The sequence below is a fragment of the Rattus norvegicus genome, chromosome 1 (assembly GCF_036323735.1).
Source record: "Rattus norvegicus strain BN/NHsdMcwi chromosome 1, GRCr8, whole genome shotgun sequence".
Classification (NCBI taxonomy): Eukaryota; Metazoa; Chordata; class Mammalia; order Rodentia; family Muridae; genus Rattus; species Rattus norvegicus.
The window spans coordinates 247,574,453-247,602,267 of NC_086019.1; the positions used below are offsets into that span (position 1 = coordinate 247,574,453).

General features: G+C 37.4%; 1 protein-coding gene across 3 annotated transcripts in view; it reads left to right on the forward strand.

Moving 5' to 3' along the window:
* The window catches only part of LOC134483996 (cytochrome P450 2C7-like), a 56,076-nt gene extending 33,986 nt beyond the window's left edge, over positions 1–22,090 (forward strand). For 2 of the 3 annotated variants that reach the window (XM_063280346.1, XM_063280348.1), the window contains exons 7-9: positions 17,287–17,474; positions 20,509–20,650; positions 21,668–22,090. In XM_063280346.1, coding sequence (XP_063136416.1) covers positions 17,287–17,474; positions 20,509–20,650; positions 21,668–21,849 — 512 coding nt within the window. In that variant the 3' untranslated portion in view covers positions 21,850–22,090. Of the gene's footprint in view, positions 1–17,286; positions 17,475–20,508; positions 20,651–21,667 lie in introns of those variants that run through there. The other variant, XM_063280349.1, reaches the window with a different exon arrangement.
* Positions 22,091–27,815: the final 5,725 nt, after the last annotated feature.

Genomic DNA, 27,815 nt, shown 5'->3' on the forward strand with positions numbered 1-27,815 from the left:
AACAATACTGGAAAGATGATACCAGGATTCAGCATGTTGTTTTAGTTAGAGCAGTCTCAGTTCTTCACTTTTTGTGCTACTGACTATGATGAATAGCATGACTGAGATGAATGGATTCTGGCTGTAGGAAAAGCAATCAACTGCTGGTCAGTATCTGGGTTCCCTGGGTAGAATATATTGCCTGACAGAAACATATCTTTCTTTTTTATTTTATTTTATTATTTTTACACTTTGGATTTTATTCCCCTCCCAGTACACTCTCTAACTATTCCACATCACAGACTTCATCCCCATACCCCTCATCCCTAATCTCTAGGAGAATGTCTGACCCTGACACCTCACCCCATCAGACCTCTAAACTCTTTGGAGCCTCCAGTCTCTTTAGAGTTAAGTACATCTTCCCTGACTGAAGCCAGAGTATTCTTCTGTATGTATGTTGAGGGGCTCATATCAGCTGCTGTATCTCCCTAGTTGGTGATCCAGTGTCTGAGAGATCTTGAGGTTCTAGGTTAAATTGAGACTGTTGTTCCTCCTACAGGATTTCCCTCCCCCTCAGATACCTCCGGATTTCTCTAATTCAAGCAAAGGGGTCAGCAGTGTCTATTTCTCAGTTGGGTGCAAATATGTACAGTTGACTCATTCAGCTGCTTGGCCTTTCGGAGGGCAGCCACAATGGTCCAATTTTTTGTCAGAGTTCTATACTTTAGTAATGGTATCAGGTCTTGGGGCCTCCACTTGAGATGGGTCCCACTTTGGGACTGTCATTGGCCCTTCTTTTCCTCAGGTTTTTCTCCATTTCCATCCTTACAGTTCTTTCAGACAGGAAGACTAATGGTTTGGGTTTTTGACTGTGAGATAGCAACCTCATCCCTCACTTGATGCCCTGCCTTTCTGCTGGAGGTGGGCTCTACAAGTTCCCTCTCCCCACTGTAGGGCATTTCATCTAGTTCTCCCAATTTGAGTCCTGAGAGTTTCTCACCTCCCAGGTCTCTGATACATTCTATAGGGTACACCCAACCTCCAACATCCCGAGGTTGCCTGTTTCCATTCTTTCTGCTGGCCCTAAGGGCTTCAATTCCCCACCCAATACCAGATCATGTTACCTTCTCCAGCCATCCCATTCCCTTTCTCTCCCAGTACCCTCCTACCCTTCCCCCTTATGGTTGCTTTCTTCAACCTATCAAGTAGTACAGAGGTGTTGTTACTTGGGACTTTTAGTTTGTTGACCTTTATGACTTCTGGGGACTGTATCATGGGTAGTTGGTACTTTTTTGGCTAATATCCACTTATTAGTAAGTACATAACATTCATGTCCTTTTGTAACTAGAAGATACATATTCTTTCATTCTTAAAATTCTTTAAATTTTCTTTAAAATCTCTGTAAGTCAGCTAAAATCTTATGGTCTCATGTCCTTATTTTGATGAATTTAATTTTAGCATAGAAAAAAGAAAACTTACTTCACTGAAGCATAACCTGAAAGTCAAGAACTTATTATGATTGAGATAATGTACCCACTGACAAGAAATCAAAATATTTAGATTATCTAGTGACGTGTTTCTATTCATGCAGAATATTTAGATAATCACACCACACTGTTAGTCCACTTACTTAACCTTCTGTTGAACAATGGTGTTTTTCACCTCTACCAATGATGTTTTCTTTTACAGTGTACTTTAAATCAGATCGAGTGCTTCACCATAAATGAAACACACCTTCACTTCTTTGCCTAACATTTCCTACTCCAAAAAGTACAAATTTAATATTTTTAATGTATGAGAAGATAACAATAAGGCTTCTCAAATTTACTAAAACAAAATATGATGTTTAAGAAAAAAAGAACAAGATTATATTGAAATTTAAATGTTATAAGGACACACATGCATTAATCAAAACATGTTAAGGATGTATATCTACAAACCAGAAAAGACTAGTACTGTTCAACAGTCATAAAAGTTTAAGTAGAAAACAAGGTTATACAGACCATGCTCATCTTGCTAAAAATGCCTTCCTACTCGAATCATCAGAGGACTTACCTTCCAGATTCACTGAATTCTTAAATAAGGGTATAGGGTTGTCTAAGAGGTCTTTTTCCTGAGACATCAGTTGTTAACAGGGAATGAGCAATGAATAGGTATGAAAGGGGAGACGGGCAACATTTGATTCCTGAATTCTCCTTCTATCTGTGCCTCTTCCCTGATTTGTTCCATGAATGTAAGCTTTAGGCTCAATCCTCTAGACACAGAGTGTTAATACTGTTCCATATTTTACTATCCTAGTAGAAAAGACTTTCCAAGTATTCATCAGAATGGATTAAAAACATCCACCAAAGACACAGGTTCATAGTTTCATGAGTCTTCTCTTTATGTGGACTCATGAATAGAAGTGTGAAACCCTTCAGGGAGATCCCTGAGTCAAATGTAAACTATTCTCTTAGAGACTACATCAGAATTTTCAAGAGAAATGGATTTCTGGTAAGTTTATAAATTAAAATCCAAATGAGACCTCTGTTTGCTTCCCCCATTTTTCAGGTCTACTTGAATCTGTGAGATTGTTTTTTATTCTATGATCTAAAGCAAAGTCACAGGAATTCATGGAGTCCAGGAGTCTGAATAACTAATCAAAGAGAATGAGGGTTTCAATGAGGTTCCTGGGTCCCAGGTTTGCTAAGTCCCAAAGTCAGTATTTATATTATTGGTGCTGCAGGTGTGAATGAAAAAGGAGATGAAAGGAAACATTCTGTAGCCTAAAGCTCCCATTACTCGAGTATAATTACCAGCATCTTAAAAAAAATCTATCTCAATATTAAGTATAATTCTTTATCAAGGAATGCAAATTTACAAATAAAAATGTATCCAATTATCAAAATGTGCTAATGAAAGGTAATCACAATTTATTTTCATGACAATGAAAGGTCTTTATTATCATGAATAATATTTTGTGATTAAAATTACTCTAACAATGGATATTGGTTTAACAAAGAATTATAATTTAATCTGCTGTTTTTTTTCTGTTAATTGAAAATTATTTTTTCTCACCTACTATATCATAATTATGGTTTCTCCTCCTTCTTCTCAACCCTATTTTTCCTCACCTTCCACAACCTGCAGATCTACTTCCTTTCTGCCTCTAATTAGAATACAATCAGGCAGCTAAGAGCCAGGACAGTTTCACAGCCCTCACACACAAACTTGCCCTCAGACAACTGGTCCATCAGTAGCACTATCCCTTCTAAATCCTTAGCCGACAGGTGAGACTCTACTACCTTCCGCATTGTCTATCCAAGGAGAGATCCAACAGAATGCACAGTGCTGAGGAGCCACAGTGCAGTCTGGGAATGGACCCTTCTAGTCTCCATCTGTGCCAGAGCTGGGTTTTTCCCCACAGCATTATGGACAATAAAACTGTACACAGAGAGCTGGTCTGCAAGGAGCACTCTCCCTACTAAACCCACAGCCCACAGGAGATATCACACTTTCTCCCCACTGACTATCTAAGGAAACATATTCTGGGAGCACATGGGCACAGGAGATGTAGCACAGCCTAGGACAGGACCCTTCCAGTCTCCATCTAAGCCCAGAGCAGGGGTTGCCCCATAGCTCTCTGACCCAAAACATGCCCACAGACAGCTGGTCTTTCAGGAACTCTCTCACTCCAAAGATCACAGGCTCAAAGGCTCACAGATCCACAGGACAGAGAAGCTCCAGTCAATGACCGCAAGTCCAACTAACATAAGAGATAACCAGATAGCGAGAGGCAAGCACAGGAATCTTAGCAACAGAAATTTCTAAAGCTCAAAACATTTATTACACTGCACACGATAATAGTAGGAGACTTCAACATACCACTTTCATCAATGGACAGATCATGGAAACAGAAAATAAATGTAGACACAGTGAAAATAACAGAAACTTGGAACCAAATGGATCTATAGAACATTTCATCCTAAAACAAAAGAATATACCTTCTTCTCAATACCTCATCATACCTTCTCTGAAATTGACTATATATTTGGTCACAAAACAGGCCTTAATAGATACAAGGATATTGACATAATCCCATGCATTCTATCAGGTCACCATGGACTGAGGCTGGTCTTTAATAACAACAAAAACTTGAGAAAGCCCACATACACGTGGAGGCTGAATATTGCTCTTCTCAATGACAACATGGTCAAGGAAGAAATAAAGAAATTAAAGTTTTTTTAGAATGTAATGAAAATGAAGACACAACATACCAAAACTTATGGGAAACAGTGAAAGCTGTTCTAAGAGGAAAACACATAGCTCTGAGTGCCTGCAAAAAGAAACAGGAGAGAGCATACATCAGCAGCTGGACAACATACCTAAAAGCTCTAGAATAAAAAGAAGCAAATACATCCAAGAAGAGTACAAGGCAAGAAATAATCAAAACCATACAAAGAAAGAGAACTTCAGACCAATTTCCCTCATATATCGATACAAAAATACTCAATAAAATTTTCACAAACTGAATCCAAGAATACATCAAACTGATCATTCACCATGATCATGTAGAAGTCATCCCAGGGATGCAATGATGATTTAGTAGATGGAAATCCATCAACATAATCCACTAGTAAAGAAACTTAAAGGAAAGCTGACATGATATCCACAGATGCTGAGAAAGCTTTTGAAAATACTCAATACACAGAAAAACACACTTGGTATGCACTCATTGATAAGTGGATATTAGCCAAAAGGCCCGAATTACCCATGATGCAATCTACAGACCACAGAAAGTTCAAGAAGAAGGATGATCAAAGTGCAGATATTCACACTCCTTCTTAAAAGGGGAAAAATATTCATAGGAGAGGATATGGAATTATAGTTTAGAGCAGTGACTCAAGGAATGGCCAATCAGAGTCTGACACACATGTGGCCCTTATATATACAGCCACCGAAACTAGATAAGATTGATGAAGCTAAAAAATGCATGCTGAAAGGGACTGTATATAGTTCTCTCCTGAGAGACATATCCAGAGCACGTCCAATACAGAGGTCAATGCTAGCTGCAGACCACCGAACTGAGAATAGGACCCCCTTGGTGGGGGGATTAGAGGAAGTATTAAAACAGTTGAAGGAGTTTGCAACCCCATAAAAACAACAATGCCAACCAGCCAGAGGTTACGTGAACTAAACCACTACCAAAAGACTACACATGGACTGACCCAGGGCTCCAACTGTATATGTAGCAGAAGATAGCCTTGTTGGGGCCCAGTGGAAGGGAAAGCCCTTGTGCAGGGGAATACCCATATGGGGGAGAGGTAGAGGAGGGAATGGGGGCTTATGGACAGTAAACCCGGAAAGGGACTAACATTTGAAATGTAAGTAAAGAAATATATAATAAAAAATTCAAAAAAAGAAAAGTAAAGAAATATATAATAAAAAATTTTAAAAAAAGGAAAAATAGTAGCTTATTTGAATTTCCGGGTTTGGATTATATAGTGATACTTTTATTTTTTTATTTTCTTTCCATTTTTGATGTATTTATTCTTTGACCATCTCACACATACATATAATGAATTCCCATTGTTCTCTCCTCCATTATCCTTTGTCACATCACCACTCACCCCACTGAAAACCCTTCTACCCAGAACGCTCCCCAAAAAGCCACTACTTTAATGTCTTCTTTGTCTATTCAACCCACACATTTCTTTCTCTTTTTTTTAAACATTTTTTGACATTCCTTTATGTACATTTCAAATGTTATTCCCTTTCCTGGTTTCCAGTCCATAAGCCACCTATCCCCTACCCTCCCCTTCTTCTATCAGTGTGCTCCCTTCCATATCCAGCCCCCCCCTTTTCCTCCCTCTAGATATCCCCTTACACTGGGGGTCCAACCTTGGCAAGATCAAGGGATTCTCTTTCCACTGGTGGCCAAAAAGGCCAAGCTCTGCTACATATGCAGCTGGAGCCATAGGTCAGTCCATGTAGTCTTTGGGAGTGGTTTAGTCCCTGGAAACTCGGGTTGGTTTGCATTGTTGTTCTTTTTTTTTTTTTATTAACTTGAGTATTTCTTATTTACATTTCGAGTGTTATTCCCTTTCCCGGTTTCTAGGCCAACATCCCCCAACCCCTCCCCTTCCCCTTCTTTATGGGTGTTCTCCTCCCTATCCTCCCCCCATTGCAGCCCTCCCCCCAACAATCACGTTCACTGGGGGGTTCAGTTTTAGCAGGACCCAGGGCTTCCCCTTCCACTGGTGATCTTAGTAGGATATTCATTGCTACCTAGGAGGTCAGAGTCCAGTGTCAGTCCATGTATAGTCTTTAGGTAGTGGCTTAGTCCCTGGAAGCTCTAGTTACTGGGCATTGTTGTTCATATGGGGTCTCGAGCCCCTTCAAGCTCTTCCAGTTCTTTCTCTGTTTCCTTCAATGCGGGTCCTGTTTTCAGTTCAGTGGTTTGCTGCTAGCATTCGCCTCTGTATTTGCTGTATTCTGGCTGGGTCTCTCAGGAGAGATCTACATCCAGCTCCTGTCTGCCTGCACTTCTTTGCTTCATCCATTTTGTCTAATTGGGTGGCTGTATATGTATGGGCCACATTTGGGGCAGGCTCTGAATGGGTGTTCCTTCTGTGTCTGTTTTAATCTTTGCCTCTCTATTCCCTGCCAAGGGTATTCTTGTTCCTCTTTTAAAGAAGGAGTGAAGCATTCACATTTTGATCATCCGTCTTGAGTTTTATGTGTTCTAGGCATCTAGGGTAATTCAAGCATTTGGGCTAATAGCCACTTATCAATGAATACATACCATGTGTGTTTTTCTGTGATTGGGTTAGCTCACTCAGGATGATATTTTCCAGTTCCAACCATTTGCCTACGAATTTCATAAACTCGTTGTTTTTGATAGCTGAGTAATATTCCATTGTGTAGATGTACCACATTTTCTGTATCCATTCCTCTGCTGAAGGGCATCTGGGTTCTTTCCAGCTTCTGACTATTATAAATAAGGCTGCTATGAACATAGTGGAGCATGTTTCTTTGTTATATGTTGGGGCATCTTTTGGGTATATGCCCAGGAGAGGCATAGCTGGGTCCTCAGGTAGTTCAATGTCCAATTTTCTGAGGAACCTCCAGACTGGTTTCCAGAATGGTTGTACCGGTCTGCAATCCTACCAACAATGGGGGAGTGTTCCTCTTTCTGCACATCCTCGCCAGGATTTGCTGTCACCTGAGTTTTTGTGCTTAGCCATTCTCACTGGTGTGAGGGGAAATCTCAGTGTTGTTTTGATTTGCATTTTCCTTATGACTAAAGATGTTGAACATTTCTTTACGTTTTTCTCAGCCATTCAGCATTCCTCAGCTGTGAATTCTTGTTTAGCTCTGAACCCCATTTTTTAATAAGGGTATTTTTCTCCCTGCGTTCTAACTTCTTGAGTTCTTTGTATATTTTGGATATAAGACCTCTATCTCTTGTAGGATTGCTAAAGATTTTTTCGCAATCTGTTGGTTGCTGTTTTGTTCTAACCACAGTGTCCTTTGCCTTACAGAAGCTTTACAGTTTCATGAGATCCCATTTGTCGATTCTTTATCTTAGAGCATAAGCCATTGGTGTTTTGTTCAGGAATTTTTTTTCCAGTGCCCATGTGTTTGAGATGCTGCCCTAGTTTTTCTTCTATTAGTTTGAGTGTATCTGGTTTGATGTGGATGTCCTTCATCCACTTGGACTTAGGCTTTGTACAGGGTGAAAAGCATGGATCGATCTGCATTCTTCTACATGTTGACCTCCAGGTGAACCAGCACCATTTGCTGAAAATGCTATCGTTTTTCCATTTGATGGTTTTGGCTCCTTTGTCAAAAATCAAGTGCCCATAGGTGTGTGGGTTCATTTCTGGGTCTTCAATTCTGTTCCATTGGTCTATCTGTCTGTCTCCGTACCAATACCATGCAGTTTTTTATCACTATTTCTCTGTAATACTGCTTGAGTTCAGCGATAGTGATTCCCCCTGAAGTCTTTTATTGTTGAGGATAGTTTTAGCTATCCTGGATTTTTTTGTTATTCCAGATGAATTTGCAAATTTTTCTGTCTAACTCTTGGAAGAAATGGATTGGTATTTTGATGGGGATTGCATTGAATCTGTAGATCGCTTTTGGTAAAATGGCCATTTTTACTAAATTAATCCTGCCAATCCATGAGCATGGGAGATCTTTCCATCTTCTGAGTCTTCCTCAATTTCTTTCTTCAGAGTCTTGAAGTTCTTATTGTACAGATCTTTTACTTGCTTGGTTAATGTCACACCAAGGTACTTTATATTATTTGGGTATATTATGAAGGGTGTCATTTCCCTAATTTCTTTCTCGGCTTGTTTCTCTTTTGTGTAGAAGAAGGCTACTGATTTATTTGGGTTAATTTTATACCCAGCCACATTGCTGAAGTTGTTTATCAGCTTTAGTAGTTCTCTGGTGGAACTTTTGGGATCACTTAAATATACTATCATGTCATCTGCAAATAGTGATATTTTGACTTCTTCTTTTCCGATCTGTATCCCCTTGATCTACTTTTGTTGTCTGATTGCTCTGGCTAGAACTTCAAGAACTATATTGATTAAGTAGGGAGAGAATGGGCAGCCTTGTCTAGTCCCTGATTTTAGTGGGATTGCTTCAAGTTTCTCTCCATTTAGTTTAACGTTAGCAACTGGTTTGCTGAATATGGCTTTTACTGTTTAGGTATGGGCCTTTAATTCCTATTCTTTCCAGGACTTTTATCATGAAGGGGTGTTGAATTTTGTCAAATGCTTTCTCAGCATCTAATGAAATGATCATGTGGTTCTGTTCTTTCAGTTTGTTTATATAATGGATCATGTTGATGGTTTTCCCTATATTAAACCATCCCTGCATGCCTAGGATGAAGCCTACTTGATCATGGTGGATGATTGTTTTAATGTTCTCTTGGATTCAGTTTCCAGAATTTTTTTTATTTATAATACATTTTATTTATTTATTTATTTTTATTAACTTGAGTATTTCTTATATACATTTCGAGTGTTATTCCCTTTCCCGGTTTCCGGGCAAACATCCCCCTCCCCCTTCCCCTTCCTTATGGGTGTTCCCCTCCCAACCCTCCCCCCATTGCTGCCCTCCCCCCATAGACTAGTTCACTGGGGGTTCAGTCTTAGCAGGACCCAGGGTTTCCCCTTCCACTGGTGCTCTTACTAGGATATTCATTGCTACCTATGGGGTCAGAGTCCAGGGTCAGTCCATGTATAGTCTTTAGGTAGTGGCTTAGTCCCTGGAAGCTCTGGTTGCTTGGCATTGTTGTACTTTTGGGGTCTCGAGCCCCTTCAAGCTCTTCTAGTTCTTTCTCTGATTCCTTCAATAGGGGACCTATTCTCAGTTCAGTGGTTTGCTGCTGGCATTCGCCTCTATATTTGCTGTATTCTGGCTGTGTCTCTCAGGAGCGATCTACATCCGGCTCCTGTCGGTCTGCACTTCTTTGCTTCATCCATCTTGTCTAATTGGGTGGCTGTATATGTATGGGCCACATGTGGGGCAGGCTCTGAATGGGTGTTCCTTCAGTCTCTGTTTTAATCTTTGCCTCTCCCTTCCCTGCCAAGGGTATTCTTTTTCCTCATTTAAAGAAGGAGTGAAGCATTCACATTTTGATCATCCGTCTTGAGTTTCGTTTGTTCTAGGGATCTAGGGTAATTCAAGCATTTGGGCTAATAGTCATTTATCAATGAGTGCATACCATGTATGTCTTTCTGTGATTGGGTTAGCTCACTCAGGATGATATTTTCCAGTTCCAACCATTTGCATACGAATTTCATAAACTCGTTGTTTTTGATAGCTGAGTAATATTCCATTGTGTAGATGTACCACATTTTCTGTATCCATTCCTCTGTTGAAGGGCATATGGGTTCTTTCCATTTTCTGGCTATTATAAATAAGGCTGCGATGAACATAGTGGAGCACGTGTCTCTTTTATATGTTGAGGCATCTTTTGGGTATATGCCCAAGAGAGGTATAGCTGGATCCTCAGGCAGTTCAATGTCCAATTTTCTGAGGAACCTCCAGACTGATTTCCAGAATGGTTTTACCAGTCTACAATCCCACCAACAATGGAGGAGTGTTCCTCTTTCTCCACATCCTCGCCAGCATCTGCTGTCACCTGAGTTTTTGATCTTAGCCAATCGCACTGGTGTGAGGTGAAATCTCAGGGTTGTTTTGATTTGCATTTCCCTTATGACTAAAGATGTTGAACATTTCTTTAGGTGTTTCTCAGCCATTCGGCATTCCTCAGCTGTGAATTCTTTGTTTAGCTCTGAACCCCATTTTTAATAGGGTTATTTGATTCCCTGCGGTCTAACTTCTTGAGTTCTTTGTATATTTTGGATATAAGGCCTCTATCTGTTGTAGGATTGGTAACGATCTTTTCCCAATCTGTTGGTTGCCGTTTTGTCCTAACCACAGTGTCCTTTGCCTTACAGAAGCTTTGCAGTTTTATGAGATCCCATTTGTCGATTCTTGATCTTAGAGCATAAGCCATTGGTGTTTTGTTCAGGAAATTTTTTCCAGTGCCCATGTGTTCCAGATGCTTCCCTCGTTTTTCTTCTATTAGTTTGAGTGTGTCTGGTTTGATGTGGAGGTCCTTGATCCACTTGGACTTAAGCTTTGTACAGGGTGATAAGCATGGATCGATCTGCATTCTTCTACATGTTGCCCTCCAGTTGAACCAGCACCATTTGCTGAAAATGCTATCTTTTTTCCATTGGATGGTTTTGGCTCCTTTGTCAAAACTCAAGTGACCATAGGTGTGTGGGTTCATTTCTGGGTCTTCAATTCTCTTCCACTGGTCTATCTGTCTGTCTCTGTACCAATACCATGCAGTTTTTATCACTATTGCTCTGTAATACTGCTTGAGTTCAGGGATAGTGATTCCCCCTGAAGTCCTTTTATTGTTGAGGATAGCTTTAGCTATCCTGGGTTTTTTGTTATTCCAGATGAATTTGCAAATTGTTCTGTCTAACTCTTTGAAGAATTGGATTGGTATTTTGATGGGGATTGCATTGAATCTGTAGATTGCTTTTGGTAAAATGGCCATTTTTACTATATTAATCCTGCCAATCCATGAGCATGGGAGATCTTTTCATCTTCTGAGGTCTTCTTCAATTTCTTTCCTCAGTGTCTTGAAGTTCTTATTGTACAGATCTTTTACTTGCTTGGTTAAAGTCACACCGAGGTACTTTATATTATTTGGCTCTATTATGAAGGGTGTCGTTTCCCTAATTTCTTTCTCGGCTTGTTTCTCTTTTGTATAGAGGAAGGCAACTGATTTATTTGAGTTAATTTTATACCCAGCCACTTTGCTGAAGTTGTTTATCAGCTTTAGTAGTTCTCTGGTGGAACTTTTGGGATCACTTAAATATACTATCATGTCATCTGCAAATAGTGATATTTTGACCTCTTCTTTTCCGATCTGTATCCCTTTGATCTCCTTTTGTTGTCTGATTGCTCTGGCTAGAACTTCAAGAACTATATTGAATAAGTAGGGAGAGAGTGGGCAGCCTTGTCTAGTCCCTGATTTTAGTGGGATTGCTTCAAGTTTCTCTCCATTTAGTTTAATGTTAGCAACTGGTTTGCTGTATATGGCTTTTACTATGTTTAGGTATGGGCCTTGAATTCCTATTCTTTCCAGGACTTTTATCATGAAGGGGTGTTGAATTTTGTCAAATGCTTTCTCAGCATCTAATGAAATGATCATGTGGTTCTGTTCTTTCAGTTTGTTTATATAATGGATCACGTTGATGGTTTTCCGTATATTAAACCATCCCTGCATGCCTGGGATGAAGCCTACTTGATCATGGTGGATGATTGTTTGATGTTCTCTTGGATTCAGTTTCCAGAATTTTATTGAGTATTTTTATGTCGATATTCATAAGGGAAATTTGTCTGAAGTTCTCTTTCTTTGTTGAGTCTTTCTGTGGTTTAGGTATAAGAGTAATTGTGGCTTCATAGAAGGAATTCGGTAGTGCTCCATGTGTTTCAATTTTGTGGAATAGTTTGGATAATATTGGTATGAGGTCTTCTATGAAGGTCTGATAGAATTCTGCATGAAACCCATCTGGACCTGGACTCTTTTTGATTGGGAGACCTTTAATGACTTCTTCTATTTCCTTAGGAGTTATGGAGTTGTTTAACTGGTTTATCTGTTCCTGATTTAACTTCAGTACCTGGAATCTGTCTAGGAAATTGTCCATTTCCCCCAGATTTTCAAGATTTGTTGAATATAGGCTTTTATAGTAAGATCTGATGATTTTTTGAATTTCCTCTGAATCTGTAGTTATGTATCCCTTTTCTTTTCTGATTTTGTTAATTTGGACACACTCTCTGTGTCCTCTCGTTAGTCTGGCTAAGGGTTTATCTATCTCGTTGATTTTCTCAAAGAACCAACTTTTGTTTCTGTTGATTCTTTCTATGGTCCTTTTTGTTTCTACTTGGTTGATTTTGGCTCTGTGTTTGATTATTTCCTGCCTTCTATTCCTCCTGGGTGTATTTGTTTCTTTTTGTTCTAGAGCTTTAGGTGTGCTGTCAAGCTGATGACATATGTTCTTTCCTGTTTCTTTCTGCAGGCACTCAGACCTATGAGTTTTCCTCTTAGCACAGCTTTCATTGTGTCCCATAAGTTTGGGTATGTTGTACCTTCATCTTCATTAAATTCTTATGGGGCTGCAAGCCACTTCAGTTTTTTCAATCCTTTCTCTAATTTCTCCAACGGGGGTTCTGTTTTCAGTTCAGTAGTTTGCTGCTAGCATTTAACATGCCCTTGATGTGTCTCTCAGGAGAAATCTATATCTGGTTCCCGTCAACATGCACTTCTTAGCTTCATCAATCTCATCTAGTTTTGGTGGCTGTATATATATGGGCCACATGTGGGGCAGGCTCTGAATGTCCATTCCTTCAGTCTCTGGTCTAAACTTTGATTCTGTACCCCCTACTATGAATATTTTTGTTCCCCTTTTTAAGAAGGAGTGAACGAACTATCTTCATTTTGGTCATCCCTCTTCTTGAGCTTCATGTGGTCCCTGGACTGCATCTTTAGTAATTCGAGCTTCTTGGCGAATATCCACTTACCAATAACTGCATACCATTTGTTTTTTCTGTGATTGAGTAACTTCATTCATGATGATATTTTCTAGTTCGTTCTATTTTCCAATGAATTTCATGAAGTCATTTTTTTTTACAGCTGAGTAGTAGGCCATTGTGTAGATGTACCATATTTTTTGAAACCAGTCCTCCAGTGAAAGGCATCTGGGTTCTTTCCAGCTTCTGGCTATTATAAATAAGGCTGCCATGAACATAGTGGAGCATACATCTTTGTTGTATGCTGGATCATCATTTGGGTATATGCCCAAGAGAAGTATAGGTGGGTCCTCAGGTAATGCAATGTCTAATTTTCTGAGGGCCTTCCAGTCTGATATCCAAAGTGTTCTTCCTCACTTTTTCTTCTATAAATTTCAGTGTATCTTGTTTGACATGGAGGTCCTTGATCCACTCGAACTTAAGTTTTGTAATCCCACCAACAATGGAATTAGTGTTCCTCTTTCTCCACATCCTCGCCAGAATCTGCTGTCACCTGAGTTTTTATCATAGCCATTCTGACTGGTATGAGGTGGAATCTTAGGTTGTTTTGATTTGCATTTCCCTGATGATTAAGGATGTTTTGCATTTCTTTAGGTACTTCTCAGGCACTTGCTATTCCTCAGGAGAAAATGTTTTGTTTAGCTCTGTGCCCCATTTTTCCTGGGGTTATTTGGCTGTCAGGATTCTATCTTCTTGAATTCTTTGTATATTTTAGATATTAGCCCTCTACTGAATATAGGATTGGTAAAGGTAATTTCCCAATTTGTTGTTTGCTGTTTTGTCCTTATGACAGTGTGTTTTTCCTTACAGAAGCTTTGCAGTATTATGAGGTCGCATTGTCAGTTCTTCACCGTAGAGCATGGTGGTTTTTTTTCCAGGAAATTTTCCCCAGTGCCCATGTATTCAAAACTCTTCCTCACTTTTTCTTCTATAAATTTCAGTGTATCTTGTTTGACATGGAGGTCCTTGATCCACTTGAACTTAAGTTTTGTAAGGGCCATAAGAATGGATTGATTTGCATTCTTCTACATGCTGACCTCCAGTTCAGCCAGCACCATTTGCTGAAAAAAATCTTTTCTTCAATTCTATTCCGCAGATCTACCTGCCTGTTTCTATACTAATACCATACAGGTTTTATCACTATTGCTCTGTAATACTGCTTGCAGTCAGAGGTGGTGATTCCCCCAGAAGTTCTTTTATTGTTGAGCATAGTTTTCACTATCCTGGGTTTTTGTTATTCCAAATGAATTTGCAAATTGCTATTTCTATCTCTGTGAAGAATTGGGTTTGAATTTTGATGTGGATTGCATTGACTTTTTTGGTAAAATGGCTATTTTTACTCTATTAATTCTGCAAATCCATGAGCATGGGAGATCTTTCCATCTTCTGAGATATTCAATTTCTTTCTTCACAGACTTGAAGTTCTTGTCATACAAATCTTTCCCTTACTTGCTTAAAGCCACACCGAGGTATTTTATATTATTTGTAACTCTTGTGAACTTTGTCATTTCCTTAATTTCTTTCTCAGCCTGTTTATCCTTTGAGTAGAAGAAGGCTACTGATTTTTTTGAGTTAAATTTATACCCAACCACTTGGCTGAAGTTGTTTTTCAGGCTTAGTAGTTCTCTGTTGGAACTTTTGAGTTCTCTTAAGTTTACTATCATATCATCTGCAAATAGTTATATTTTTACTTCTTCCTTTCCAATATGTATCCCTTTGACCTCCTTTCATTGTCTGATTGCTCTGGCTAGGACTTCGAATATTGAATAAGTAGGGAGAGAGTGTGCAGTCATGTCTCGTTCCTGGTTTTAATGGGATTGTTTCATGTTTCTCTCCATTTTGTCTGATGTTATGTACTGGTTTGCTTTATACTGGTTTTACTATATTTAGGTATGGGCCTTGAAAATCTGGTCTTTACAGGACTTGCATCATGAAGGGGTGTTGAATTTTGTCAAATGTTTCATAGCATCTAATGAAAAGATCATGTGGTTTTTATCTTTGAGTTTCCTTATAGAGTGGATTAAGTTGGTGCATTTCTGTACATCATATCATCCCTGCATCCCTAGGATGAAGCCTACTTGATCCTGATGGATGATCATTTTGATGTGTTCTTGGATTCGGTTTGAAGAATTTTCTTGAGTATTCTTGTCTCAACATTCATAACAGAAATTGGTCTGTAGTTCTTTTTCTTTGTTGGGTGATTTTGTGGTTTAGGTATAAACATAATTGTGGCTTCATAGAAGGAATTTTGTAGTGCTCTGTTTTTCTATTTTAGGGAGTAGTTTGGATAGTATTGGTATGAATGGAGGAATGTTCCTATTTCTCTACCAGCATCCGCCCTGAGTTTTTTTTAATGGATAATTTTTATTTGCATTTCAAATGTTATCCCCTTCCCCAGTTTCCTGGCCAGAAACCCCCTATTCCATCCTTTTCTCCCTTCTTCTATGAAGATGTTCTCCCACCCATCAACCAACCCCTTCCCATCTCCCCATTCTGATATTCCCCTACACTGGAGGGTCGAGCCTTGGCAGGACCAAGGGCTTTTCCTCCCAGTGGTGCCCAACAAGGCCATCCTCTGCTAATTATGCAGCTGGAATCATGCATCTGTCCATGTGTACTCTTTGGATGGTTGTTTAATCCCTGGGAACTCTGGTTGGTTGGCATTGTTGTTCTTATGGGGCTGCAAACCTCTTCAGCTCCTTCAATCCTTTCTCCAACTCCTCCAACTGGGACCCCTTTCTCAGTTCAATAGTTGTCTGTAAGCATCCTCCTCTGCATTTGTTAAGTTATGGCAGAGCCTCTCAGAAGACAGCTATATCAGGCTACCACCAGCATGCACTTCTTGAAATCAGCAATATTGTCTGGGTTTTGTAGCTGTATGTATATGGGCTGGATTCCTGTTGGGCACTTTCTAAATGGTCTTTCCTTCAGTCTTTGCTCCAAACTTTGTCTCCATATTTACTCCTGTGAATATTTTTTTCCCCATTTTAGGAATGACTGAAGCATCTGCATTTTTTGAATGTTTAAGGTTAGGAGCTTTTTACCCTTTGTATTTTCCTTGACTGTGTGTTGATATCTTCTATGGTATCTTCTATACCTGAAATTATCTCCTCTATCTCTTGTATCCTGCTGGTGATGCTTGCATCTGTAACTCCCACCCTTTCCTATGTTTTCCATCTCCAGGGCTGTCTCCCTTTGTGTTGTCTTTAATGTTTCTATTTACATTTTTAGATCCTGGATGGTTGTGTTCAATTCTGTCACTTGTTTGATTGGCTTTTCCTCTATTTCTTTAAGGGTTTTTTTGTGCTCTCTCTTCATGGGTTTCTACTTGTTTATCTGTATTTCTTTTAATGGAGTTATTTATGTCCTTCAAGGCCTCTATCATCTCTATGCGATGAGAATTTAGATCTGAATCTTGCTTAATAGATGTATTGTGGTATCCAGGGCTTTCTGTAATGGGAGAAATGGGTTTTCATGCTGTGAGCAATATTGGTTTCTGTTGCTTATGTTCTTAAGCTTGCCTCTTGCCATCTACTTATCTCTGGTGTTAACTGGCCTATCTGTCCCTGGCCTGTTCTTCCAGTGAGCCTCTGAGCTTGTGATTCTGTGAGACTGAATGAGTCAGAATCCCTGGGGGTTTGAGCTTACTGGGGTGTGGTCCACGTGGATTGGGATCCAGAGCAGAGGCTATACTCCAGGTACAGGTGTAAACCTCAAGGAATGCAGGTCTCTCACTGGGCAGGGTATCTGCAATGCAGGGTCCATGGATCTGGTTCCACCAGGTATTGGGCTGGGGTTTGGGAGTCTCATCTGTGATTGTGGATGTGTCAGAATACCTGGTGATTGAAGTTGCAGGTTGTGTGTGGGTTGAGTTTGTTTGGATCCAGAGCAGAGCCTCTGATACTAGCACAGGGGCAAAAGGGAAATAGCACAGGTCTGGAATGAATTTTGGGTTTAAAACCTAACACTAATAACTTTAACCAAGGACTAAAATATGTTGACTAATTATACTGCTTTATTTGATATTTTAATTACTTATACTTTCTTTGTTCTCATGACTCCAAAATAATGAGTATATGCTGTTTTGTCTAAATATTTCTTTTGGCATACTTATATTGAACTCTGTATGTCCTGAAATTATGACAAACCTGTCACTTTCCCCACATTTTCCTGCTTTTTACTATGACCAACCAGCTAAAGTCCAGGAAGAGATTGACCGTGTGATTGGCAGACATCGCAGCCCCTGCATGCAGGATAGAAAACACATGCCCTACACAGATGCCATGATTCATGAGGTACAGAGATTCATTGACTTTGTCCCGACCAACCTGCCCCATGCAGTGACCTGTGACATTAAATTCAGGAACTACCTCATCCCGAAGGTAAGCTCCTTTCTTTGTTGAGCCTCCAAGTTCTTGATGCTTCTAGTTTCATAGTGTGGTACCAGTCCTCTGATATATCTGTGCCTGCCTTCATGATCCAAAGGGCAGCTCTACTGCAGCCACAGATATATTTTGTATTGACACCGCCACATTTGCTTAGCCTTCCACATACTGTTTTGCAAAGGTTAGGTATTTCTCTGTGAATGTTTCACTATTTTGTCAATTTTCCAAAAGTCTTTTCTGAAATTTTTATGACTGTGAGAAATAAATCTCCAAGTTTGAAAACAAAATGAAATGCTGAATACTTTAATTTATCAATGCCATTCATTTATGTATTGGGGATGTTAATTTTCTCTATGCCTTGTTTCTTTGTCATAGAGCAGCCCATTCATATCTACTTAGAGTTTTCATGAATGGTAAATATACTTCTGTTATCATTTCTCTAAGTGCCTCTGACATTCTTTCTATCTGCTTAATTATTTATTCACTCTGTTGAATTTAAATTTATCCCAATGTAAATGTTTACTTATATTTATATGCATGTAAATGTATGTGGAATTTAAAGTGTTATGTGAGCTAATTCTTTTGTATGTACTTTTTGTATCCTGTGTTATTAGTTTCTCTTCGTTGTGACAAATTGATGTGCAGACCTGGTTCCCTTAGGCATGACTTGTATCATTTCTCATTAGGCTGAAAAATCATAATTTTAACATCTCCATATCAAATTTGATGTTTTAGAAATACACAGTCATGTTGATCAGATGAACATTTTTTAAGTCTGTTCTGTTTAAAGATATAAAGGACACTTTATTTTGGAACAAATTATGTATGAGTATGACCAAGAATACTTATCTATACTTTGGAATGATATTTCTATCCAAAGTCTCTACATTATTTCCAAAATATTTCGCAGCAACATTTTAATGATTCTATGCCTTGTTTACTTTTCTTTTAAACTATTGACTGTATATTGTAGAAACATGGATGTACATTGGATATTTTCTGCTTTACGTTGCCTATGGCTTCTATCATAAGAAATCTCTGTTCTTATTTTTGCTTCCTCAAACTTGTTAGAATTTTGATACTAAAACTGAGATGGCTGCTTAAAACTAAGTTGAAAAATGTTCCCTGATGTGGTTCTGTTTTTATATATTTAATTTTTTGTAGTTACTTAATGTTACTTTCAAGACACTGAAAAAATTCTGATTGAGGATATGGTATTACAGATGAAAAATGCCAAAGTTTTATAATGATAACTCCATTCAGAAAGAGTTCAATGCTATCTCTTGGGCAATTTCATATTTTTAGTGAGTTGAGCCAAAATGATACAGGTAGAGTTCCCACTACTCACATCATGTGGTGCTGATGGAACTAACTTTGCAGGTGGTAATGGGCCTTGCTGTGTAATGCCAGGCTTGGTATAAGTGTTAGGATACCAGTTTGCTCTCTTTAGCCAAATGATATTTTTGAGATATTGTTTTCACTTATTATAGTTGAGATCTATTGCTAATTTTCAAAACTTGTTTATGTTGTATGACCTTAGACCCATCTAAATGGTAAATAGAATGAAAAACAAGATAGGAATGACTTGTGTCATGATAGATTTCTTGAATTTAATGCCTAGCTTGAGGCTAGTGCTGCATCAGTTAAATTTCCCACCCTTTCTACTGCTGTTGGCTCATGACATGATTGGTCTCTGTACTCCAGTGGAGTAGAATATTCCATTATTTTCTTTTTCAAATTTACCTGGTTTAGAAATAAGCATCGCTTCACAGCTGAAAAATGAGGTAATTGATTTGTTTGATAAAACTCAAGCCACTGCTCTTAGTAGAACTAATAGAATAAAGAAGAACCATTCATCTTTGCCATAATAAGCATAGTAGATTTCAGGCTTTCTTGACCATTAGGATTATGCTTCTTCTTCAGAAGCTCTGTCATGAGTAGCAGAGAAGCAATCACAGGCAGTGTGTAAACAAATGACTATGAATATAATATGTTCCATGCTTACTGAGACTTGGACTTAATTTTCACACAACTTAACAATGTATTCTTTCGGGATTTTAAATATTAAATATATTTATTTAAGCTGAATTCAAACACATGTGACAGGCTTGTGAGACCTGTGAACAGAACATTCTTAGAACATTTGCAATGATATGAGGTTACTTTGTGCTTTAGTTAAAGAGAATTTTTCAGTACAAGTTCCCAAAATTTCTGTGAATCTTCAGAAGTTTTATGATTTAGCTTCCATCAGGTTATGGCTATTAAGACTTACACTGTGTCTTATTTTGTTTTATTTTATTTTCTTCTTCTCCAACTCCTTCTATTTCTTCCCTTACTTTTCCCACATAACCCTCATCCTGCTTTACAATCATACACACACACACACACAGACACACACACACACACACACAAACACACACATATATATGTATATCTGAGAATTTGCATCTGCACATTAATAAAGATCTATAAATTATATATATATATATATATATATATATATATATATATATATGATAGCACACCTCTACTCTGGCACATATCCCCGCATTTACATTTATATGATATAAATATATAGACAGATGGATGAATAAATAGAGTACATGAAGGGGAAATGTAGTATTTGTCTTTCTATACACTTCCTAATGTGCTTAATGAATTTGGAACTCTCAACATATTATTCCTTTTGGACTCTGATTCATGTGATGTGTATGGAGTCAGATGTGATGAGCTAGAACAGTGAGTGCTACGAGAAGCAAGAGTCCAATCTACAGGAAAGGGAGAAGAAACTCAGAAATTTTCATTCAAGAACTCATGTGAAATGTTACTGGAAGGCACTTTGGCCACATCAGTATGACTGGCCTCAGATAAATTTCCACCCCCTCCTCCAATACTTTGTGCATTAAAATGTCACTGCCATTCTTTGTATTCAACTCCTTCTATATAGCAAAAGATGTGAATTATGTTATTTTCCTGGTAACTTTAGCCCTATGATTTCTTTGTAACTTGATGCTTCTATGTATTGTTCTAGGGAACAAAGGTGTTAACATCATTGACATCAGTGCTGCATGACAGCAAGGAGTTCCCCAACCCAGAGATGTTTGACCCTGGCCACTTTCTAGATGAGAATGGAAACTTTAAGAAAAGTGACTACTTTTTGCCTTTCTCAGCAGGTAATAGAAACTCATTTTTATGGTTTCAGTGACATGAAGATCTGTGGAGACTTACACAGTGGCTCCCAATTCCTGAGAGACTTGCAATTTATGCACAATTGAAAGCATACTTATCCATGTCTCAGTGTCATCCTAGAAGGCAAACTTCATTTACAATTTACTATCTCACTACAGAATTGAGGGAATCATAATTTAAATTCATATTTCTTGTGTCACTCACCTCCATGCTCAGTTAGCTAGTATCAAGTATCAAAAATATAGAAAACCACAAGGGATCCTCAAGTACACTCAGTATTCGCATGAATGACTACTACTTTTTAAACGTCTGCTGGAGAGGATAATGAAAAAGTCTCCAAGATCTCTGGGTTTTTGAGAAAATAGCAAATTTCTTGCTCAAACCTTAAATTTTACAACTGCAAAACATATCACCATCTTAATAATTGACTTCTTAGTTGTTTCAGAATATGGGTAATGGAGAATTATAAGAAGAAACTGCATATCAATGAGGAAGCATTAGATCAGAAACTTTCTATGTGAGTCGAATAACAGAAACTTCAAGATTATTATGAGATGATGGAGACTTTGTATTTATGCCATGATTTTCCACAGTGAAACCTTGGGAAATCACTGGGAACCTTGTTTTCCTCCATTCAAGCTGAGAGTTATGGATTTTGAGTCTAAACTTATTTTGTAGGGTCTGACTTCTGATATGCAGTTTCTTTCCTTGGGTTTGATTTTTGATAGTAAACATAGAATACTTCTTAAATATCCCAGACAGTTTGATTATAAATGTGAACTGTTACACTTTGCTAAAAAGTATTTGCAATTCTCTAGATTATGTTAGTTGAAAAACAAATTTGTTCTATCTTTGACTGTTTATCTAGTCCTTTCCCCTAGCCACCCAGCTAACTACCAATACAATGACTCACCATTCATTCATAATCTTATGGGTCAGATACAAGAATCGTGTATTGCACATTTAGGGATATTTAGTATTCTACTTCGACTTTTTTCTAGGAAAACGAGCTTGTGTTGGAGAGGGCCTGGCCCGCATGCAGTTGTTTCTATTCTTGACAACCATTTTACAGAACTTTAACCTGAAATCTCTGGTTCAACCAAAGGACATTGATACGAGGCCAGTTCTGAATGGTTTTGCCTCTCTGCCACCCACTTACCAGCTCTGCTTCATTCCTTCCTGAATAGATCAGGCATTTTGGCTTCTACTGTGTTGCCTTCTGCAATCCCCTTCAGGTTTTTATCCAGTCCCTTCCCTCTATCATCCATCCTGACTCTTGTCTTAAGATCCAGAAAGCACATGCAGTTTCTGGAGTTATAGCACAAATCCACTTGTATTATCTCTTTCATATAACAATTTATGATCCCTTGTGTCATTGTGTATCCATTCCTGAGTTAAAATAAAGCTTCACTATAAAATAATAATTATCATAATTCCTAGTTATTTTTTATTTTGCATATTTTCAATAATATTTATACTTGATTTGTGTACCTGCTCTAAGACTTGCTTAAAATTTATGTAATAAATTGGCAACTTAACACATCCTTCAGGTCTACATCAAAAGAAGCATAGAGAATGCAAGAGAAACTGTTAGGGAATATATATTGTTTTCTAAACTGCTTTCACCTGTATACAATCTCTAGCACACACACACACACACACACACACACACACACACACACACACACACACACGTGTGTATATATTGACACAGGGACAGTCAGATAGATCAGCGGACTAGAATTGAAGACCCAGAAATGAACCCACATACCTATGGTCACATGATCTTTGACAAAGGAGCTAAAACCATCCAATGGAAAAAAGATAGCTTTTTCAACAAATGGTGCTGTTTCAACTGGAGATCAGCATGTAGAAGCATGCAAATAGATCTATTCTTAACACCCTGTACAAATCTTAAGTCAAAGTAGATCAAGGACCTCCACATCAAACCAGATACTCTCAAACTAATAGAAGAAAAAGTGGGGAGGAGTCTCAATCATGTGGGTACTGTGGAACATTTCCTCAACAAAACACAAATGGCTTAAGATTCAAAGATCCAGAATTGACAAATGGGACCTCATAAAACTGCAAAGCTTCTGTATGTCTAAGGGCACTGTCATTAAGACAAAACAGCAACCAACAGATTGGAAAATACCTTTACCAATACTGCATTTGATATAGGGCTAAAATCCAAAATATCCAAAGAATTCCAAAAGGTTATTTGACTCCAGAGAGCCAAATAACACTATCAGAAACTGGGGTATAGATCTAAACGAAGAATCTTCAGCTGATGAATATCGAATGAAAAGTACCTAAAGAAATGCTCAACATGCTTAGCCATCTGGGAAATGCAAATCAAAACAACCCTGACATTTCACCTCACATGAGTCAGAATGGCTAGGATAAAAACCTCAGGTGACAGCAGAAAGGGGAAAACTCCTCCATTTTTGGTGGGATTGTAAACTGGTACAACTCTGGAAATCACTCTGTATGTTCCTCAGAAATTGAGACACTCCACTACCTGAGGACCCAGCTATACCTCTCCTGAGCATATACCCAAAAGATACTCCAGCATACAATAAAGACACATGCTCCACACTGTTCATAGCAGTCTTATTTCTAATAGCCAAAAGCTGGAAAGAATCCAGATGCCCTTCAACAGAGGAGTGGATACAGAAAATGTGGTAAAGTACATCTACACAATAAAGACTCAGAATGCTCATAAAATTTACAAAATCCAAACACATTCACCTTCAAAGGTATATAAGCAGGAAAAGTTGCTAGAGGTTATGTCTAATTAACTCAGCTTTATGAAGTTGTTCCAAATGTCTATGAGTAAGACCTTAGCTATGGGCTTTTAAGACGTTCTAATAAATTCATTGATTCACTAAGAAAAAAAACAAGAAGAATTAGATGGAACTTCTCAACAGAGACACTAAAATTCAGAAGAACCTGGTTAAAGGTCATGCAAACTCTAAAAGAACACAAATACCAGCCAGGTTACTATACCCAGCATAACTCTCAAACAATATAGGTTAAGAAACAAAAATATTCCTGGACAAAACCAAATTCAAACAGTACCTATCTGCAAATCAAGCCATACAGAGTACTCTAGAAGGAAAACTCCAACATAAAGAGGGTACTCACAACAAAGTCAAAATGAGAGAAACACATGCACATAATGCCATCTACAAAAAATAAATAAAAAAAATGACAGAAGCTAACCACCATCTGCCTTATCATCTCTCGATGTTAATGGACTCATCTCACCTATAAAGAGACACGGGCTGGCAGACTGGATATGTAAACAGAGTCCAGAGTTTTTCTGCATATACAAGGTACCTAAATAACAAAGACAAACATTACCTCAGAGTAAAAGGCTGGAAAAAATATCTTCCAAGAAACTGGTCCCAAGAAACAAGCAGTACTTGCCATTCTAGTATTCAATAAAATAGACTCAACCAAAAGCTATCAAGAGGAATAAGAAAGGACACTTCATATTCATGAAAGAAAAAATTCACCACGAGGAAGTCCCAATTCAGAACACTATTCCCCAAATACAAGGCCAACAACATTCATAAAAGAAACTTTACTAAAGCTCAAAACGCACATTGATCCTCACACAACAATAGTAGAAGAGTTCAACAGTCACTCTCACTAAAGGTCATGTCATTGAAACAGACTAAGCAGAGACACAGTGAAATTAATAGAGGTTTTGAACCAAATAGATTTAACAGATATCTACAGAACATTTCACTCTAAAACTCTTCTAACGACTGCCTGTATTTATGTGTTATATACTTGTTTATGTGCTATTTAATTGTTTTTCTGATCTTGTCTTTACTTCAGTATATTTTATATATATATATATATCAGTAAATGATATATATTTTTAAATTATATATACATATGTATATACATATAATTAATAAAGAAAAGTATCCATTTATAGTTTTTTATTTTATGGAGAACATGTCTTTAAAGTATGAGTTGATGATTCATTGAATTTCCTTGCTGTCTGATGTTATGTCTCCCATTTCATTTCTGATTTTGTTAATTTGGACATTCATTTTCTCCTTTTTAGGTAGTTTGGATCAGGGTTTTTCTATGTTGATGATTTTCTCAAAGAACCTACTTTGTTTTATTACTTCTTTGTATTGCTCTCTTGTTTTCATTTTATTAATTTCAGCCTTTATTCTCCTATTGCTATTATTCTTTTTTAGTCAACTAGAGTTGGTCTTTTCATAGTACTGCAGATTTTTTGGATGTTTTGTTTCAGAAAGCTTTTTTACATATAACCTTTTCTTTGACTGATGTATACATTTCTTCTATTATTTTGCAATTGGCTGAGGTTGGTATCTGTAACTTCTGTTTACATACCTAGATTTTCCATTTTCAGAATTTTCTTTTTGTGTTTTATTCATTGCTTCTTCTTCCATTTTCCATCAACTGTCTGTTCATTTGTTAGTTTTTATTTTTCTTCTTGTTTGAGGAATTTATTTATTCCCTCCAATTTTTTGTTTGTCTTTTCCTCAATTTCTTTAAGGAATCCACTCACTTCATTAGGGTCTTCTGTCTTGTTCATAATGTTGATACTGATGTCTTTTCCTTGTGCTTTTAACTGTGTTAGAGTATTCCAAGCTTCCTGCAGTAGCCTAGCTGTGCTGTAATAGTGAAATAATGCTTTGGCTATTGATTTTGTTCTTATCTTGACATCTAAGCACCTGGGTTTGGTGAGATTATACATCTAGGTGCTGATTTTCAGGTTTTTCTTTGCTACATGTCTGTTTTGTTCCTTGCTTTATGTTTCTACTCTGGCCTTCTGGCCTGTATGATCAGGTTAAGTAAGAGGTCTCCACTGAGTTTGGAGGCTAGATAACTGGTGGCCAGCATAATCTTTTGTCAAACTGGGGGTCACTGTCAATTTAGGAACTGGTCTTCTAGTAGGCTGTAATAAAATGCTTAAATGGAAGATAATAAAACTTGTGGCTATGGTTGGTGGTCATGATCTACGTGTAGCAACTAAAGAAACACAGTTCTGAAAACACATGAGATTTGAGGTAGTGGTTCTAGGCTCTCTTCAATTAATAATCGAAGTGAATTCATATTCATTTTAAATTTCTAATGGGTCCTCATGATCTTCAGAACTTTTACAAGATTGGATTTTGTAGCAATATATTAATTTAAATAACATATTTAAAATTTAAAAAACAAAAAGTTATTTTTGACATATGGAATTATTTGAAAATTAAATGCTAGTTTCAAATTTTTGGAATATTGCTATTCTCGTTTATGTGCACATTGCCTATCACTGTTTTTCTACTATAGTTGCATATTTCAAAAGCATCAGCAAATGCTTGTGAAGTAAAGTGTAAAGTGTTTTTCACAAAGTCATCTGTAAGCAAATTATTACTCTTGTCTTTATCTATTGTCTGAAGTGATATTAGTTGCCCCATCTGTTAAAGAAGTTATTATTTTCATGGTTAGTAAGAGTGTAAAGTCAGTTATAAAAATCATGATATTTCTTTACCAAGTAATTCCAAGAATGAAAAGAATATGATTCAGTTCATAAGACCCAAAGTGTACAAGCATATTATGCATTACAGGTTAGATGGAGGGTTATGAATATATCAAATGTGATAATTGATATAAAGCTTGACTATACTGAACTCATGCTGAGGGGATCTGTGTCATAAGACATCTCTCATTCTTCAGTCTCTTTAGCATTTATTTATCTGTAATGATTTAACTTAAATGTTGCCACATTATACATAAACCCAATATTTAGAAACAAAAAAATATGTCAGAAAGTTCATTTGGCTACAACTTAATAAAAAAACACTTTCCAAATCATATAAATTCTTTTAATTTGACAGAGAAATGTTACAGTTATATTGTTCAAAAATGACATGAACATGCCTATGTATTAGACATACCTATTCTCTCGTATTTACCTCATAATATTTATGCCAATCCTGTCAATTGTCTGGATGAATTATGAATTGATAGTATAATCGACATTTTGAGTTTCTGAAGATCTTTCCATTATTTGGGTACACACATATTCCAAGTGTTCTGATATATTTCTATAAACATCTTATTTTCATGAATTTACAAATTAGCAGCAGTTCAAATTACTGATTAATGAAATTCATCATTTGGGTCAATAATAAGTTAAATGATAATGAAGTACAAACATATGAAAATAAATTTACAGATAAAATGTTCACCAGAAGTCACCTTTAATTTTGCATATAGTTTTAGAAGAAACATCTGTAACTAGCAAAATATATGAGATTAGGTAAGATAAGATCATGTAATGATTAAATCATTTTGAAACAGTAGCTTTAAAAGTAATAAGAAAAGAATATTCATTATTCAAGAAAACTCAAAACTATTTACGAGTTATAGCATTAAAAGGAAATTATTGTGACTTATTATGACTGAAATACACCAAACATAAGTCAAAGTATGATATAGCCTTTTTCATAACTTGAAGAATTATGCATATAAACTACTTTGAATTATTTGTAGTTTTTTTCAGTATTAAAAACTCCCAAACATCTTTTTTGTGTTCAACACAAATTGGAAAATATACCTGAAATTATAAACAACTAATTTTCATACAAAAATCTTTGGAAAAGAAAGACAAAACAAATGTGGAAATGCCCATGTCCTTGCTTTCTTAGAACTGCTTTCCCAATTGTGAACCTGCATAAGTAATAGGAAGCACAGTGTTATGGAGAGTACTTGAATCAAACTGAAACTGGGAAGATCAAGAGCACAGAAGTGTAGCAGAGAGAACGAAGCTTACTTTGGGTATGAAGTAGTTTCTGAATTTAGTATCACAGGTCACTTCATACACTATATTGTTTGGGACAATGTTACTCTATCTCTGTACCTCATGCACCATGGCATTTGTGTAGGGCATGTGATTCCTGTCCTGCATACAGGGGCTGGGGTTTCTCCCAATCACCTGGTCAATCTCTTCTTGGACTCTAACTGGATCTTAGCAATGAAAAATATTGTAAAATGAGAAATACAGCCTGTATTTCCCATTAATGCATAACTACCTAGGCCACGAAGAAAGTGACCCAATAGCATTTGAACTTACATTTCACACTGAGGAGTAAACTTAGATACATAGAA